The sequence below is a fragment of the Akebia trifoliata genome, chromosome 8 (assembly GCF_017979445.1).
Source record: "Akebia trifoliata isolate Shusen 1 chromosome 8, ASM1797944v1, whole genome shotgun sequence".
Taxonomy (NCBI): Eukaryota; Viridiplantae; Streptophyta; class Magnoliopsida; order Ranunculales; family Lardizabalaceae; genus Akebia; species Akebia trifoliata.
The window spans coordinates 7,313,608-7,332,914 of NC_141382.1; the positions used below are offsets into that span (position 1 = coordinate 7,313,608).

At 32.7% G+C, this 19,307-nt stretch overlaps 2 protein-coding genes across 5 annotated transcripts; one reads left to right on the forward strand and one right to left on the reverse strand.

Annotated features, from left to right (window-relative positions):
* Nucleotides 1–1,422: 1,422 nt before the first annotated feature.
* LOC147395835 (heat shock protein 90-6, mitochondrial-like) lies at nt 1,423–7,357 on the forward strand. 4 transcript variants are annotated; one of them, XM_086451300.1, is made up of 8 exons: nt 1,423–1,852; nt 3,730–3,825; nt 4,755–4,857; nt 4,955–5,129; nt 5,219–5,324; nt 5,412–5,520; nt 6,049–6,141; nt 7,200–7,357. In XM_086451300.1, the coding sequence occupies exons 2-8, from the start codon at nt 3,784–3,786 to the stop codon at nt 7,238–7,240; spliced, it is 669 nt and encodes a 222-aa protein (XP_086307426.1). In that variant the 5' UTR covers nt 1,423–1,852; nt 3,730–3,783; the 3' UTR covers nt 7,241–7,357. The 4 variants fall into 4 exon arrangements, with proteins under 4 accessions (XP_086307426.1, XP_086307429.1, XP_086307427.1 ...); XM_086451303.1 differs by lacking the exon at nt 7,200–7,357 and adding an exon at nt 6,737–7,072 and having other exon boundaries at nt 1,423–3,825; nt 6,049–6,103; XM_086451301.1 differs by lacking the exon at nt 7,200–7,357 and adding an exon at nt 6,737–7,072 and having other exon boundaries at nt 1,425–3,825.
* A 1,076-nt stretch (nt 7,358–8,433) lies between these two features.
* On the reverse strand, nt 8,434–9,721 carry LOC147395836 (NAC domain-containing protein 76-like). Its single transcript, XM_086449429.1, has 3 exons — nt 9,445–9,721; nt 8,796–9,052; nt 8,434–8,694 (listed from the first exon to the last, which is right to left on the reverse strand). The coding sequence occupies exons 1-3, from the start codon at nt 9,599–9,601 to the stop codon at nt 8,434–8,436; spliced, it is 675 nt and encodes a 224-aa protein (XP_086305555.1). The 5' UTR covers nt 9,602–9,721.
* Between the last annotated feature and the right edge of the window lie 9,586 nt (nt 9,722–19,307).

The window sequence follows — 19,307 nt, forward strand, 5'->3', positions numbered from 1 at the left end:
TGCAGTAATACAGTTTTGTATTACCATTATTCATATCTTACTGTTGTCAGTTGGAACATGAGATCTAAGTCATTGATTGAATCAATAATTTACTTAAGTGATTGATAGATAAAAACTTGGAAAGAGTCTTTTAGTGTCACACCATCCATCAAGTAAAGAGTGGTCTTGTTCTAAATTATGATACAAAATTGAATAACTTGTAATAACGTCTTGATGAGCTGGTTTGATCGAGTTTTGGAACTAAGTCACATTGAAATCAATTTCATCACTTAATAGAATTGTCAATTTGATTGGCTTTATGTAAACAAATTTCCCTTTAGATTAATCCTCAACATTACAAAAGACTTTACTTGCCACCTCTTTATATTAATATTACAAATATACCTTTTATTTTTTCACCTAAAACCCATACAAGTCACTTGTCCGAAAACAAGTCTTTATACTAAATTTTGTTAACTTTATTTATTTTTGAAACGTGATAATCTGACTACCCCCACATGGCAAACTCAATCAACTATCTTGATGTGATAAGTTTGGGAATCGTATATTTGCACTCTTTAAGATACACAACTGCACTTTCCCATAAAAAGTATATCTCAGAGAATCGTGTATCCCAAGGAGTGCAGATCTACGATTCTTGAATTTGTCACGTCAAGTAGTTAATTGAGTATGCCACGTGAAGTAATCAAATTATCGTGACTCTTTATTTTTCTATAATTAAGGAGACTTCTTCTACTACAAGGGAAGTTAGGACACACTATCATTTTTTGCCTCTAAACTTCTTCTCTTTGTTTTACATTTTTTCAAGTTTTAACTTGATCGTCGAAAGTCTTTTGACGATAACACATCGATGTCTTTTTCGGTGAGATAAAAGAAGAAGATGATTGGAAAGACAAAGTCTAATAAGAGAAGAAGACAGAAGAAAGTGGAAAGTCAATACATAATTCGAGGAACAAAACATCATCAATAAAAAATATCTCGAGAAGTGGGAGATCCGAAAAATCTCCTACAAGATCCTAAAGTCTAAACATATCCAAATGGTTTATACAATCTATTGGAACCACACACCCAATGAGATGAATCAATCAAATAATCAAAATGGGTTAATCATAGGCCCTATTACCAAGGGTACGGGTGAGGCACATCAAAAGTTTTCAAAATCACCATAATCAAAATATAACATATTTGACCTTTAAACCAATATATCATATTAAAAAAGTCAAATCTTACTTGATCAAGTTTACAAATACCAAAACTAAACCAATTAATAGAAGAGATAACCTAAGCTCTCTCTTCAAAGAAGAAAAAAAACAAGCATTTATCCAAATAAGTAATTACGAAAAAAATGACAAGCATTTATCCAAATAAGTAATTACGAAAAAAATGACAGCTTTGAGCTGTCGTTTTAAGCGAGGGATTCCAACTACCGCTATCCCGCAAAAAACTACTTTTTCCGCCTCAAATTTGACTCCACTCAGACTCTTTTTCGTTCGACTCTCTCTTTCACTCACACTGGTTTTTCTGCGATCGAATCCCTCTCTCTTTCACTCACCGATTTTTTTCAAATCTCTCTCTTTCACTCATTGATTTCCGTTCGATCTACTCTCTTTTTCTTTCACTCACACTGGTTTTTGTTCGATCGATTCTCTCTCTTTCACTCACAGAATCGATCTAATTTTTAACATTAATTCTTTGATCGATCTCTCACTCACAGAATCTCGGATTTTGAAGAAAGATAACTAGGGTTTCCAGATGCAATCAGATTTCAAAATCATTGATCTAGGGTTTCGATCTCTCACTCGACTCTCTCAAATTACCAGGGTCATCTTTAGCAGATTTGAAGAAGAAAGAGGTACGGATTCGCCCATCTCAAATTATTTCTTATGTTTGAAGGCATTAAAGGTTTTTAATTGATATTATGTTGGAAAATACCCTTATTTGAATCGCCTCTTCCTGATTTCTAATTGTTGCAATTCATATCATGTTCATAGAATCGACTAAGATCCACCAACAAATCCCTAGCCACGATTGAGTTTTTTAACACTATTGTGACTAAACAACTAGAAGTTAATCTAAAACTAATATTTGAAAGAATTGAGTAGTTCTAATGTGTTCATTTCTGGGGGAATGTTTTGGAAAACTTGTAAAATGAGACTAGCTGGGAAGTATCCAATTTAAGCAGTAGGTAGATGATCTACTCTTGTTGAAATTATTTGTTTAATCAAGTATGTCTACATTGCCAAATTATTTGTTGAAATTGGGAAATCTACTCTTGTTAAGATTGTTGTTTCACATCTAATCAAGTGAGAGATATTGCTAAATTACTGGTAGAAGAAATTGGGAAATCTACTCTTGTTAAGCTTGTTGTTTCACATTTAATCAGGTGAGAAATATTGCTAAATTATTTGTAAAAATTGGGAAATCTACTATTTAATGAATTAGTGTTTGGTGGAATTGAGATACAAAGTAAAGTTTCCAATTCCATTTTGGATCAATTGGAGTGTACTAAGGTGTTTATTTACTCCAATTTCTGATCACTTTATTAAAATAAACATAGACTGTTTGTTATCTATAGGGGCATACCTTTGGCTTCATTGGTAGAGATAGCAATGGGTGCTTCTTGTTAGGTGAAGTTAATACTAGTGGTATCAATTATGCATAGGGCTCTATGCCATTTTTGAAGCATTGAAATTTTTAAATCAAAAGGGAAAAAAAAAGAAAAGAAAACAATATATGACAGAGAAAAAATTTAAAGGTGTCATGAATTGAAAAAAAATGAATAATTCTAATGATGGTAAGAATTCCAGTTTCATTATTCTTCAAGGATTACCATGAGTGAAGGTAGGGAACAACAGTATTTATTCTGAGGTGGTACCTCACCAATATGATAAACTAATCAACACTAGATCTCCTTGTGTAAAGTCTCACCACTCACACTTGAACCAATCGATAGGCTCGTTTTATGCAGTGTCGAGCCAAATGTGCTTGATCACTCATCACCCAAGAGAATCATTGCCTAATGGCCTATGAGAACTTGGTTAATACGAGTTGATTCATCAATTTTCTTGTGTGCCCAATCAAATAATTGAGGCTCTTAATGAGGAGTCACTTGCTTGTGTCCATTAAATTCAATTGCATATGGTGCAATTAAATAATATAGACAACAAATATAGTTGCACTCATTAACGATCCTATGGACTATAGGTTATCTTACTACAACAGAGATGCCATACTAAATCATGTTAGCTATATCATGTACACTTTTTGTAACATTATTTTAGGGGATAATGCTGCTAGGAAAGTCAATGTCATGATACTTCATCCAGTTGTTAGAGCATTTAACGAAAGTTTAAGCACACAGGCTCAACTCTTCAAGCAACAAACCAAGAGGAATCATATGTATGAATTGGTTATATAAATACCCTTGGGAGACACTCCAGAAGTTGTCTTGTTAGTGGAATTAGAGAAATTGGAAGGATAAAGAGGTTTGTTCTGGATTGAACCAGCTTATATGTGACTAAGATGCTCTATGTTGAATCAAGGTTTTAATTCCATGACGGCCTAGAACAAGATTAGAGATTATGATGAAAAACTGACTTGGAATTATGCTATTTGGAGTTTAAAAAGATTTATTGCCATTCTTTTATAGCATGATGGTCGTGGTTAGAAGCCTTCTAAACATTGTGCGTTTTCTTGCCTCTCATTGCATTCTTTGCTATCCTATCCTAGAGGGTAATGATCCACTAAGTGTTCTTATAGCAGCTCATTTGTTAGGACTACCCAATGGATTTTGCTATATCAACTGATTATAGAACACCTTCTAAGGTATCTATAGCATGTATGTGTAGCATTTTCTACTCCTATTTTTCTCCATTTTGAATCAATTAGAGTGTATTAAGGTATTTATCAACTCCAATTTCAGATCAATTTATTAAAATAAACATAGACGGTTTGCTATCTTTATTGTTAGGTTGAGAGTTAGGTGTAGATCCAATGTCATCTCGATACATTTAGTTTTTGGTACATTTAATTTCACTACATAAACTTTTTACCTACCTATGTTTTATGATTTCTTTTATAACTATTTTTGTTGTTGTTAATTAATCCTTTTTTAACTCCACCAATGTAAAATTATATGTTTTACATTGCCGATCCCAAGCTTGGATAAAGGAGGAGGGAAAAGGATGGTCCCAAGTCCGGATGACTGTTGGAGCTGGAATTTCTGTTGTTAACTATTGATAGTGCAAGGCTTTTGGAGAGGTAACTATAACTTTGGTTATATTTTGCTTTGGGTTATATTTGGAATTTCTGTTGTTCCAAACTTTAAGTACATGTGTTGAACATCATGGCAGAAAGATTTTCATATTTAAAATCAAGTAATAATTGTATTATTTGTTTTCATTGCTCCGAGAAATGAGATCTTTTTTCTTAAGCCAATTATAACTCAAGTAAAAAATGTTTTAGTGCAAGGGAGTTTAGAAAAGGTTTATTATGTGGTTTGTTGTGTTGTAGATCATCTGCTTTCTAGGTACGTATTATGAGATAACGATTGGTGCGGAAGGTGTTCGATATGATATTAGTGTAGATGAGTATGTTGAGAACATGAAACCTGAGCAGAAGGATATCTACTAGATTTCGAAGTACATACTCAACTTTATTAGGTACTTTAGAGCTTAGTTTAGTTGTTTTTGCAATCCCTTTTGTTATTTTTTCTGTTTATGAACTGTCTTGGTTAATGTCTACTGTTGCTTTAGGTTCTGTTCTTAGTTGATCCCATTGACGAGGTTGCTATTCAAAACCTGAAATCATACAAAGAGAAGAACTTCATTGACATCAGCAAGGAAGACTTGGATATGGGTAAGTCAACTGAAACTTGGCTTCCAAAGTACGTGCTCAATATTTCTTTGCTGTTGAACTTCTGACTAAAATCCTCTAAATCAAAATGTTTTAAAAGGTGATAAAAATGAGGAGAAAGAGAAGGCGTTCAAGCAGGAGTTTGGCCAAACTTGTGATTGGATCAAGAAGCATTTGGGTGACAAAGTTGCCAATGTTCAAATTTCCAGCCGATTGACCACCTCATCTTGTGTTCTTGTGCCTGGGAAGTTTGGTTGGTCTGCCAACATGGAGAGGTGAGTTTCTGTCCTTTTATTTGGTAATCAGCAGTCCATGGGTTTTTGTAGCTGTTTTCGCTGATCCATGGTTTCCGAATTCCTTGCAGGCTGATGAAGGCACAATCACTCGGTGACACATCTAGCTTGGACTATATGAGAGCCAGAAGGGTTTTTGAAATCAATCCGGAGCACCCAATCATCAAGAACTTGAATGTACGGTAGTAGTAGATCATCTGCTTTAGTGGATTCGTGTGTATGTGTGTGGAAATTGATGAAGGTGTGTGATGTTGAATTCTTTAGGTTAAGTACTGTTCGGAGAACAACAAGCGTCTTATTCACTTTTCTATTTGTGAGATTTATGGGAAAACGATTGGAAGTTTCCTTGATAAGGATCAATCCCCTTCGTTAGGTATTTTGATTACATCTATTTCAATCGTACAGTTGAAATGCATCATGACATCAAAGTGTTTGTTTAATGAATCTTGTTGAGTTTTTTTTTGTGAACATTAATTTAAGTAAGGATTTTGGAAGCTGACAAGTATCTGCGTCATTTATAGCTTACTAATTATTGGGAAATTAGTTTATTTGGTGTTTTGCGAAGATGAAATTCTGATGTTTATGCAATTATAATCAGATTTTATCATAGAAACAGTACAATGTGTTTGGGCATATGGTGTATCGAACTATTGGGTAGTTGGTCCATTTGGTGTATCAAAGGCACTTTTTTTTTGGCATTTATTCGATCAATTGTCAGATTGGTCAATATTAGATGGGTAGAGATTAGAAAGCATGGGTTGTATTTCTTTGAATTTTCAGATTTTGAGGGGAAGGTTGGTAGTGGGGAAGGGGACGGACTGACCTTTTCTACCATATTTGTTGATTATTCATAAATAAATGTGATCATAATTTTTTGATGGGTCAACGTTGATTGGTGCAGGTAGAGGGTCTGATGCGGTTGATGGAAGGAGAGCATGTGGGGCCCTTCAATCTTGGTTACCCTGGGGAATTCACCATGTTAGAACTTGCTCAGGTATTTCTCCTTCCCTCTTTTCTATTCTATGTGATTTTTTGTTGTTGAGGGTGTTTTTGTCAATTTTAGTACTCTTTTGTACAAGACCATGGTCAAGGTGTATCTCATTGGTTTAGACAGACTATTGACAAATGCTAGGTGACCCCATTCTGTGGACATAGACAAAAAAAAAAAAAAAAAACTGACATTATCTTGAACTCATGTGCGTAGGTTTTTTATTATCTTGAAGCCATTCTGCATGTCTTAGGTCAGAAAAATTCCTTCCTGTGTTGGCAGAATGCTTCAAGTTTTAGGCTCTTTTAATAGTTTGATGACATAGTGTGCGTTTCTTACACTGCAGTCTAACTTGATAAAATGAACTTACGAATGCTTTCTTTAATTATAATGTCCCCTTTATTTTACTCTGAACTACATGTGCAATAAATTTTTGTCACAGTTCCTAAATTCGGTTCTCAGAATTTGAAATGCATCCTTACACCAGTCTTGAATAGGAAATATAGCTAAATCCTTTCCGAAACATTGTTGATTGATTCTTTGCCTTCTCTTTATTCAATGTTGAATGTTTATTTGATTTGAATGCTGATGCTTCTTGAAGGTTATGTTGTTCTGTTTCTGCAAGGTATATACATATGATATGAGGAGACCTCCTTAGGTTCACCTTTGTCGAAGACGTCACTGACAAGTGTCATCTTTTCGGGGTTTTGGGTATATTCTATTTCTTGGTTTCATTTTCTGAAATAGGTTGTATGGTGTATAGGATAAAATCTTGTATTTTATTATTTCGCTTCCTACTGGGGTCCAAAGCTTTTATACCTTTGTCAATGTTACTGTATTTTATATGGTAGCACTGTAAATGTAATTCGAATGTTGATGGCCATACTACTATTAAACTAGCATCTTATAATTGTATTGCTGATCGTGCCTCCCCTGCCATATCAATGTGTTTTCCTCTAATTTAGACCAGCCCAACTAGTTGTTGGGAGATCATGGCCCTTAATGCCATTCTACTTACCATATTGCGTGTTTCGGAACTCTAGGGTGTGTTTGGGTTTGTGCAGTATTGAAGTTTTGCAACAAATTCCCAGTATTTGATTACTGAGGTGTAGCGTATAGATATTGAGGCAAGAAAGCATGAATCAAGTTGAAATACTTAAAGAAAGTGAGGGATTCTCAAAATGGACTATGAGGTAAGTGTGAAGATTGTTAATGATGTTTGGTAATTGAATAATCAATTATTTTTGTGGACAATTCACGTTTGCAAACCACTACTGGTTTAGAATTGTATTATTATTTTTTTTTTCAAGTCTCTCAATTTTAATGATCCATTTTTTTAATTTATAAATTCAGAAAAGTAATTTTTTTAATATTATAAATTCAGAAAACGACTGTCTAAGACCGACATTTTTTACGACTTTTACCGGCAGTCGCATTTTAATCGCAACTCCTTTTAAAACGACGATTCGTATGACTGAGGGCAGTCGTTTTGTTTTAAAAACGACAGTCTTGGGCCATCGTTTTACGCTGATTATGACGTAGTGAAAGTTGCATAATTGAGGCCCTCTTCCTGTTTTCCGTAGTTTTGGTAATTGATTAGAGGAAAACGTTGTTTAAGTGCACCCAAGTTTTTGTATCACCATCTTCATCGATACAAAATTGTTTGTCATAATTATTTAGCACATCCTCCATTTTACTAGAATTTTGTCCTTGGGACAAAAACTGTAGTGGTTTCTCATCCAAATAGCCATAACTATCATAGTCAAAATGAGTTCTGACCACTAAAAATCATCAGTGAATATCAATGGACAATGGGTCCCTAAGCCAACAAGATTAGATATTCCAGTCTCAGGTGTATTAGACAAACACTGCTCTTTAATAGCTTTTAAAAATGCATGTTTTTCAAATCTTGAACAAAGTCACCACCATGTTTTTTATATCTCTAAGAAAAGCAATTGATTTTCGCCTATTTTAAATCTGCTTGAAGACATTATTTAACCAAAGGGGACCCGAATAGCCATTACCCTAAACATTGGCAACATTTAGTTTCTTCCAAAGTGCTAGTCAAGATGGGATCCTAATTGGCTATAGCCAATTTTCTCTACATGAGGGACATTGGTTGATTGGCATGAAGCAACAAAGGATCATGAAGGAAAGAGAGAAATTAAAAAAGTTGAAACTCTGATACCATAACTAAATCATATAGCAAGCAACTTTTTGATCCCAACAAATGCTTCATTCTTAATCCCAACAAATACTTCATTCTTAACAATCAGATAAAAATCTTCCTCCAACAGATCATAGTGAACGCATCCACTCCTCGTTCAGGTTTGTAAAACTACTCAGGTCTGTAATACTCCATTCCATCATTTCTTGATCAGCATAAAGTTGTGACTGCTTCATAGGAAATACTTGGTTGGAAGAAGATGATTCTGTAGATCGTTTTCCGTCTCTTTCTTCCGAATCATAGCTGATAACCGATCCATTATGGTCAAGCACTTTATTCTTTGCACGACCACTATTTATAATTCTACACAACACCATTTCTTGAAATTGCTTCTAAAATATAGAAGAAAAAAGAAATGTCAACAACCCAAAAATAAATGTTTCAAGTTCTATAAACTACAAGATAACAAGAATAAAAAAATAAAATCACCAACCTTGTTCTGTTTGTCATGAATTGGGGGTAAAGTATACTCGTGCATTATCCATTCAGTGTTCTCTCCGTTGGCCTGCTTGAATATTAGCGCTTGCCTGTGTCCAATCACCTCACCTTTATCACAAATTTTCTTAACATTACCATGAGTAATCCATCGACTTCTTCCTTTCACAGTCCGCTTGGCCGAGATCGCTGTCTTCTGTTTTCTTAGAACGTAGCAATACCGTTCTTTAATCTTTTCTGTCACCTTTACAAGCTCTAAAAAAAAAACCATAAAATTAGTTAATTAAAGCATAGAAGAAAAAGAAAGTGTTTTAATAAAGAATAATGATAAATTGACTCTTGCCTGACAAACTCTCCCCTGTAAATTTATTTGGTAGAGTGTTAAGGTACAAAACTTTTGTAATGAATTTACCTTTGTACCTCTTTAATTTTTCAACGTAATTTTATTACAAAAGTTTTTACACAGCCGAATAAATTTATCTAATTATGTAAATATTTAGAATTTACCAGGGTACGTAAATATTTCAAAATTGTTTCCGATTAATGTAATTAGACCAAAAGTTTTAGGCATTTCCATATTTTCACCAAGTAAGAAAAATACTTAAAAAATATGTAAAAACAATCATTTTTCAAAAACACACACATACCTGGGAGATTCCATGGTTCAAAGTCGTAAACGTTGCAATCCTTAATGGGTTCTGATCCAACCTCATCTTGATTTACCTTAGCTTTAAGTTTGCCCAATAAATCTGCATCTGTAGGTGAGAACTTGTAGTCTTTGTTTAAAAACATGTCGTCTGACATTGATGGACACAAACAGCTTACTACTCTGTTTCTCTGTTTCTCTGTCTCAAATGGCAATTAAGGTAAGATATATATAAGTTGAGAGAGATGAGTCAAATTCAGTGGAACTCAGAATCTAATTTTGTACTACTTCTAAGTGATCATAGATATACTACTTTTCAAACTCCAAATCCAACTTACACTTCAAAAGCACCTCCCGACTCTATAAGATTGAGTTAGACTTAGACTTAGAGTTAGAGTTAGAGTTTGATGGATCTGGATCACGGACTTAGATTCTATTAAGGGCCCAATACTCAATAACTTATTGGACCAATTTTGGATCCTTCCAATCTCATAACCCAATCCGGTATACCAACTAATGTAAATCTAACCTTATTTACAATTTGGTAGATAACTTAAAGTTATAATCTAGGGATTAGTATTAGCAATGAAATTCTAGGGATTAGCAAAATTTATATTTACAAAATCTAGGGATCACCAATTAATTAAAGGGGAAGTTAAAAAAAAAAAAAAAACCTGTTAAAATGAACTCAGAACTGGCAAGTGCTGTTTGGAAAACGTCATTCGGTTTTGATTATTTTCAAATTAAATCCCAAGATTACCCACTTCACCAAAACTGCATTTGTTATTGTTTTTTTTTTTTTTTTTTTATTTATTTAAATTTTATTATTTATCTTAGGGGACAATGTTAAATAAAAATCTTTAATAAATAATATTTTTAACAACTTTTAAAACTAAAAGAAAATATTAAATAAACCAAAAAACTAACAATATTAGAAAAATGATAGATTTTTTTTTTTTTTGTTTAAAGAAACACAATAAAAAATGCCACTCAAATAAGCGGTTTTGTTGAATGGGCAATCTTGGTATTTAATTGAAAATTAATAAAGAAAATGCTAGTTGAAACGGCGTTTTTAGAAACGGTACTTTGTCCATTCTGGGTTCCTTTTGATTAGGTGTGCAACTTGGTTTGGTTTGAGATCAAATTGGAACCGAACCAGATTCCATTGGAACCAAACCAACCCAAATCGAATTGAAGTCGATTTGGTTCTATTCGGTTCTATGAGTTGCCAATATTCTATAAATTGTTAGTAACATTTTTTAATGAAGAATTAAACATAAAATAAATCACTAATCTATTCATAGAAAATCATTAGTTTATCCATAAAAGATCGTTAAACCATGTTCTAACTACTAAAATAATTCATAACAATATTATATATATATATATATTGCATAAGGGTTCGGTTCTCGGTTTGGTTCGGTTCTATAGAAGCTTGATCTGAGAACTGAACCTAATTGATCAGTTCTCCATTTATGTAACCCTAGAATTGAACTGCAACTTTTTCCCAACGGAACCAAACCATCCCAAACCTATTAGTTTGGTTCAATTCTTGATTTGAGTTGGACAAAGTTTCTCCCCTACTTTTGACAACTTGGGAGTCTTGGACCACTATAAATACCAAAAGTTCAAAGCCAAGAAACATCTCTTCAATTGGTTAACTTTAATCCTCATTATGTTGCTGTTTTTTTTTTTTTTTTTTTTTTAATAATTTCTTCTACATCTCAATTGATTTAAGGGTCTTGTTAACATGTACCCTAAGGGCATACAGTAAAATGCAATAAATACACTTTGAAAATTGGAATTTGAGGGTATTTTTGTAAAAAATAATTTATTTAAGGTCATTTTTATTACAAGTCCAATTTCCAAAGTTTATTTATTGCATTTTAACACGTGCCCTAAGGCCTAAGGGCACACATTAATAAATCAAATAAAATCCTTGATTTAATATGCTTCTAGTTCATTAATCTTTATTTTGTTTATTTTGCCAAATTTTGAAACTACATCTTGAAAATTGATCTTAACGAATTCACATTGTTGGGATGCGAAGGGAAGTAACTGGAAACCAAGGAGGTGTTCGATTGCGCTTAGCTATTTTGTTGGTGTTCTCTCACTCGGGTAAGGAAGAATAAGAAGATTGAGGATGACCGTACTTTAGGCTTTGAACTTGGGCATGGTAATTTAGGTCAATTCAAATTTGCCAAAGTAGTGCAATAAGTCGACATCACTAGGTGAGAATTTGTAGTGCGACATTCTCTCTCTCTCTCTCTCTCTCTCCAATGGAAACTAAGGGAAGAAGAATGAATAAATCTTCAAGATCAAGCCTCCCCTTTTATAGATATGAAAATTTTTAACATTTCAAATCCAACCTAAGCACTTGAAAATGTTACATCAACGTTTTGCATCACTATATCAAGAGATATTTCCAATCTAACACTAACTTAAAGTCATATTACAAAGCTTGTACTCAAAAGTCCAAATCATAATCTAACACTAACTTATATATACACATATATACATACATACATACACACACAGACCTAGGAGATTCCATGGTTCAAAGTCGCAAACGTTACAATCCTTAATGGGTTTTGATTCAAGCTCATCTTGGTTTACCTTAATTTTGAGTTTGCCCTATAAGTTTGCATCCATAGGTGAGAATTTGTAGTCTTTGTTTGAAAATACGTAGTCTGACATTGATGGACACAAACAACCTCCCAATACAAAAGCTTACTACTCTCTTTCTCGGTCTCAAATGGCAATTAAGGTAAGAAATATAAGTTGTGAGATGAGTTAAATTTAGTGGAACTCAGAATCTCCATTTATACTACTTCAAGTGATCATAGATTTATTGCTTTTTCAAACTCCAAATCCAACTTAGTGTGTGTTTAGTAACACTTCTGAAGTCTAAATGGAGATGGCTCACCTTTAAAATTCAAACTTGAGAAGTTTTGTTTGGTTTGGTTCATATTTCAAAACCAAAATTTAGAAATTTTCAACTAGCGATGGAGGGATGCTGGATGAAAGTTCTAAAATTTGATTTTTTTTTTTATTTGTAAAATACCCTCTTCAAAACCCTGATTTATATTACTTATCATTTCTTTATACAAACCCTAAAACTCTTAGTTTTTGACTTTTCTAGCTCTCATTTTTTTTCTACCTCTCCTGCCTCTACAACTATGTTGTTAAAGTCTCTCCCCTTTCTTTGATTTCGTGTTCAAAAATCCTATATTTTTATACGAACCCTAAAACCTTAAATATTTCAACTAGAAAATGAATGATTGTTTATTGTATGAGCATTACTTTGTTGGAATATAATTTCTTAAGTATGAATTCAAATTGAAAACAATACTTTTAGAGTGTTTGATGTGTTAGAAATCGAAATTAAATGTGTGTATGATTTCATTATGCATAACATGTCATGTTTTTCAATTAACAATTTATTAGAATTATAAAAGGGTAAGGGTAATATTGTCAAAATGATCATTATGTTTTAAAATTCTATTTGTAACCAAAAGTTTTTAAAAATGATAAATAAATAATTTTTCCAGATTAAGATTTTAAATTTTAGATTCCAGATTTCGAAAAACAAACTTCAAACTTCAAACTTTAGACTTAAGAAGTATTACCAAACATACCCTTACACTTTAAAAGCACCTCCCTTTTAGGTGTGTGTCGGCTTATGAAACTCAAATTTCAAACTCTTACTCAATCTTATATATATATATGCCCAATAAGTTTGATTGATCATAAACTATTATTTTTTTCAATCTCCAAATCCAAGTTTTGCACTTGAAAAGCATCTCCCCTCTCAACAAACTCAAATTTCAAACTCCAACTCCATCTTATATGCATGTCTAATAAGTTTGATTGATCATAAATCACTAATTCTTTTTTCACTCTCCAAATTAAAGTTTTGCATTTGAAAAGTATCTCCCACAAACCCAAATGTCAAACTCTAACTCAATCTTATATATATGTCCAAATAAGTTTGATTGATCATAAATTACTATATTTTCAGTCTCCAAATCCAAGTTTTGCACTTGAAAAGCATCTCCCCACATGATTTTAATAGACAATTCTCTAGAGGATGACTTTTATTATGAATTAGTTGTGTCCTCAGCCGGCCTTTCTCTTTCATTTTTATTTTTTATTTTTAATTTTAAGTACTTTTTTTCATTGTTCCCTTGTGCAAAGTGTTCCCATGTCATTGTCCTCTCAAAAAAAAAAAAAAAAAAAAAAAAGAATATATATAAATAATTTAAAATATTTGGATAGACCGGATCAATCATGTTGTCAACAAACTGGTCCAAATAAAATAAACAATAATATAATGCACAAATATATGACTTATACTTATGTACAACAATGCGCACGGGGTGAGTGTACGAAACCTTTTATGTGCCTTTTGGAATCATCTTCCAAACACACGTAAAATAGATTAGTGGGGCCCACAAATCCAAAATTCAAATACAAGATAAGCTCACAATGCACTATTTTCTTTTCTTTATCTAGTCTTTTCTTTTCCCCCCCTCAAATGCTACAGAGACACAAATGGGGGCGCATGGGTCAAAAAAAAAAAAAAGAATAGTGACGGATACATAGCCATAGATGTTTTTTTACTTGTATCTTATGAAAAGTATCTATGATTTTGTGCGCACCACCACATCATTGTATCACCAAACATAAGACATAAGTACTCTTCATTATAATTGGGCCCTCATCCTATCTTCCAAAGTCTTGGCTATTGATTGTACTCATCCTCTTTTTTGTAGTCTGTTTGGTTTCTTGACTCTCAAATTCGTCAAACGGACCAATATTTATTAAAGAATTTTGAAAAGAGTTGCGCTAGAGATACATTGAAATTGAGCCTATGTTTTCAAAAATTACAATTATGCCCATGTAGTCCTTGTTCTGCCCACCTAGAGCATCTAAGTGCCTAGGCCTTACTTGCTTAAAGTCGGGTTTCAAAAACCGGGTTAAAATGATGGTTGTATGAAATAATTTTGTGTAAATTATGTTTTAAAGGCTATTTAAACAATTTTTAAGATAAATGGAGTCTCAAATATTTAACTAATCTTTAGTTGTCACAGATTAAAAAAAACTAGTAGGGGCACATGTAAATTGACATAAAGTGCAAACTTCAGGATTTATGAATGATTAAAATTTCTTCAAAGAAAATTTTAAAGATAATATTATCATTTAATATATTGTAAAGGTTTTTGTTGTAATTTAAAGTATTAATTAAAGTAATTTTAAAGATAATATAATAAAATAATATTTCTATTATTTTAAAAAGGTAAAAACTAACAAATGTGGTTATAAGGTCTTGGGATTGTAATTTTAATTATTTTGACAAAGATAACTTTGATAATAATTACTTGGATGTAAAGTTGGGGCCATTTTTGGTCCTCCAAATTCTGGCATCAACAAACACCAATTCAGCTTTATCTTATAATAACAATAAAGATGAGGTGCATTAAATTACTTCAATATTTACGGTTATATTTTTTTTTTCTTACGTATTAGTTGTGTTGACGTACATGTTTGCATAGTAGTTAGGTAACTTAGTATTATCTTGGTAATGATATTTACATTTTCTTTTTTTGCTCTTATTTCCATGACCTTTACTACATATAAAAAATTGAAACATTAACTCTTTTTTTGTTGCTTAAACCTTGCATGGGTCCCACCTAGGCCTTGAGAAGGTCCATCACTTAGGTCCCGTTCAACGCTTTTAGCAACCTTGCACAAAATCATAGATGCTTCTCACTCGTATCTCGATGAAGATCATCTATGGTTCTATAGACATATCCATGTCACCAATGCCTGAAACGACGTTGATTTCAATGTTACTTCAATGCCCCTTTCGTTTATATGACATATTCGTGGTAGGCTTTTTTATGAGGAGTTTTTAATTTTTTCTAAATTTTGAATTAAAAAATATTGTTGTATTACATAAATTTTGCAATTTTTTATTATGAGCGATTCTTGCATAACAATTTTTTATGAGAGCTGCTATTGGCACCCAACTTTTACTTATTCACCCCGATTCTTTAAAGAAAATAAGTAAATGGTTGCCAATATAAGTATCTTGGGGTGCTTTTAGCAAAAGATAATTTGGCAATAGAAGTTTTTTTTTTAGAGAAAAAAAAAGAATCCCGTTCAATGCTAGTCACAAATTAAGAAAATAAACTAATCCTGGACCACTTGGATTGTCATCAAAATCCATTAATACGTTGCAAGACTTATTAATTCAGGAGTTATAAGGAAGGATTTATGTCATCACAACCAGAGACTAAAGCAAGTGTTAGATTCAAAGCTGGTGTTAAAGATTAGAAATTGACTTATCATACTCCTGAACTTCTACAAGTACATGACCAACTGTGTGGACCGATGGACTTCCCAACCTTGATCGTTACAAAGGACGATTTACAGATATAACCTCTTTTGAACTTTTTTTTACCTAACACCACATAAAAGTCACATACCAAGTCAAGCTCCTAATGAGGGTAATTTGATAAATTGGGGATGTATTTTCTTGTCATTGGTGGAAACCAGATTCAGTCCAATCTAACAATTTCGCATTGATCAAGTTTCGAAACCTCTTTTTCATTGTAAAAAAATTTCATTGAGATCAAATCAGATTCGCTATTTTCTTGAACATCAGTATAATGTTGTTGTTGTCGTAGCTGCTCGACATTAATTAATTGAGCATTATTGTTTGCATCTCTTCCTTCAAAGTTTGAGCTCACGATTGATCCATTATGGTTGATCTCTTCAGAGCATTCTGCTCGCCCACTCTTTTTAATTCTACATACCACCCATTTTTGAAATATCTTCTAAAACACAAAACATAAAAAAGTTACAATCCAAAAATAAATAGATAACAAATTTAAGGACAAATTAATTACCAAAAAAGTGTTAAATTCTTCAGGTCTCTTATAATTTGGATACTCTCTTTTGAGATCAATTTGTTATTAAGAGGTCTAAATAGTTATTGGCAAAACAGAATTTTTTTTACCAAATAGGAAATGCTGTTTGAAATTATTAACATACCCCTTTAATATTTATTATCAAATACTGTATATGAAAATGAAATTTTACTTTTATACACCTTTGATTTAACTAGAGTAAATGACCATTATATTAACTTAAATTACAAATAACAAAAAAAATTAAACCAATCTTTCTATTTTGATCTAAAATCGGGGGTAAAGTGTACTCATGCATGATCCATGGGGTTTTTTCGCCATTGCACATGAAAACTAGTCCTTGCCAGCGTCCAATCATTGTCCCTTTGTGCTTTATCACAATGAATATCTTTACCCGAAACCATTAGTCAGCCACAAACCTTTTTGTCCATTTGTAACTTTTATAGTTGGTTTGGGATTAGATGGATTTTTTTTCCGATCTTTCTCTTGAAACAAAGTAGCATTGTTTTGTTCCTTTGTCTCTCACGTGTTCAAGTCCTAAAAAAAGTCATATAAATAATTCATTAAAGACTTTATTCTTCAATTGAAAGGTAATTGGGACAGGTTTAACCTCGATTCATTAAAAACTAGAACAACTCTACAACCTTACAAAAGTGTGACCTCTTGGATCTTCTTCCATTATACAAACAAACTCACTTAACATTTCATTGGAAACTTGCAAGATGAAGAAGATAAAAAAAAAAAAAAATGAGAAAGAAATATATATTCAAAATAAATAAATACATATATATTTGCGAGATTTATGTTTTAGGTTTAGGATTTTATATGAACCTAATCATAATTGTAAACTATTGAAATTACCTGATTTTGGGAAGAAAAGAATAATAGGAATACATTGAATTTTTCATAAGTTTTGTTGTTCAAATCATCGATTGTATCCTTAAGCTTTTATAGCCAGTTCATTAGATTATAATTTTCGTTACAAATTATATTACCCCCCCCCCCTATCCGGTACAAAAATGAAAGCCAAGCAACGTGAATCTCACTCTATTATGAACAATCGGGACCTCCCTTGAGGTCCTCACGGCTTGTCCCCTCCACCTTCTTCTCCTTCGATGTTCACCAATCGGAGAGGACAACCAATTGAGTCGAAACCTGAATTGAAAAAGATGGAAGACCTGGATGGACTTAATTAGGAGCCTGGGCAATCCTTCACGCATGAGATAGCAATGACAAGAGATTGACCGGTCAGGGTTGAGTGATCAACACCTCAAGGGTTGAGGGTCTTTGTAATTGAGCTCCTTCGGGATCCCTTGTTTCGAAAGAAACTAGATCTATTCATTTAGTTGCTACTATCGGATCAACTCACGACAAGAACCTTTTTCTTTGATTAGATTTACAAAGATAAAAGTTTTATTTTTCTTATACTTATATGTATTCAGATTTTTGAGTAATGTTCTGGTTTGCTTTATCTGCCTTTCATGTCATCAAAGTATAATTCCCGAGGATGTTATTAATATTTTTGGTGGTAGACCACTCCCCGAGAAGCTTATTATCTTAGATGAAAGCCTTAGTTTTCCGGACCAAGACCCGGAGTGGGTTGATTTCGTGTGCCGAAGGTTGTTTAAATCGAGTGTAAGGAATTGACATTCTTTATAGAGGGGACCAACCGGAACGGCTTTAGTACCCTAAGGATATGAAGTAGAGGCAACTCCTTATCATGGATTCAAGGAAGAAGACTTGTGACTCCTTTTCGGCACTTCCAATCGAGTGTAGCGAAGGGTAGATGTAATTGAGCTCAAGCCCTGAGTGGAACGACTTTCCTTATCGCCATAATGATTGCACTAACATAACAACTGAAACAACTGGATACAAGATAATCTCCTCTTAGCTTTCTTCTTGCCGAGACTATAATAAATAAGGCTTTTCTTTTCGTTTTATCTGATTATGATATTATGATATGATTATTGGATGATCCTTTTAATTCAATGGTGACAATTTAAACTGCTTTAAGGATATGATAAAACAGAACTTTGTTAAGTCTCTTTCTTTTTATATTTAAGAACATGCCCATATTGGATTTTTGAATATTCATAATCATCACTAAAATCAAGAATCCATGTCCGCAGACTTCATGCTTTAATGTTTTTTGGTAAGCAAGACTTTTACACTGTGATTGAATTGAAAGAAAAAGAGAGAAGATAAGAGAAAATAAATGAATTTCTCTCTATTTGTCTTGTTTGGATTGTTAAGTGGTCAGAGAAGAGAAAAGAATTAGACAGGGTAGAAAAGGAGAAAATGTGAATTTTCTTTCTCTCCAAAAGTAGAGAGAAACCATTTTAAAATATTTTATAATTCTAACTCTACCCCAAGATCTCTTTTAAGATATTTTAAAACTCTACAGTTGTCCTAATTTCTCTCATGTCAATCCAAACATGGTAGAGAGAAATTGAGTTTCTCTTCTCTCCACTTCTCTCAATCCAAACAAAGTGTTAATGTGTCTCTATTATTTACTCTCACTGTACTGACCCAAAATAGTAAACAAAAATCGAAATAGTAGGGTGTTTAAAATAGTAAAATTAACCAATTCAACTAAAAATCTTTTACCAACCATAGAATATATAATAACAACCTTCTAAAACAAAGTGGCTCACATACACAACGAAATCAAGAGAGTAATAATTTCAATTCAAATCATTTTTCTATTATTGTCAAGTTTGACATCTTTAGTTTTCGAGTTTACTCATGTATTAAGGTTTCACACATCCGATCTAGATTAAACAAAATTTTACTACATCGATAATTACAGATATGACTTACAATCATGTGCAATAATGCATGTTTGGAGGAGTACATCAAATATTTTGGGAAAACATCAAATTATTTTCTAGACATTTTATTTTTCAAAATCGAGGCATCTGGGCCTCTT

Coding starts and splice junctions, on each gene's coding strand:
- LOC147395835 (XM_086451300.1), top strand. CDS start 3,784: ATGGATTTTGCTATATCAACTGATTATAGAACACCTTCTAAG. Junction 4,858..4,954: donor CAAGGAAGACTTGGATATGG/GTAAGTCAACTG, acceptor ATGTTTTAAAAG/GTGATAAAAATGAGGAGAAA. Junction 5,130..5,218: donor TGGTCTGCCAACATGGAGAG/GTGAGTTTCTGT, acceptor AATTCCTTGCAG/GCTGATGAAGGCACAATCAC.
- LOC147395836 (XM_086449429.1), bottom strand. CDS start 9,601: ATGTCAGACGACATGTTTTTAAACAAAGACTACAAGTTCTCACCTACA. Junction 9,053..9,444: donor TGAACCATGGAATCTCCCAG/GTATGTGTGTGT, acceptor TTTTTTTTTTAG/AGCTTGTAAAGGTGACAGAA. Junction 8,695..8,795: donor TTCATGACAAACAGAACAAG/GTTGGTGATTTT, acceptor TCTATATTTTAG/AAGCAATTTCAAGAAATGGT.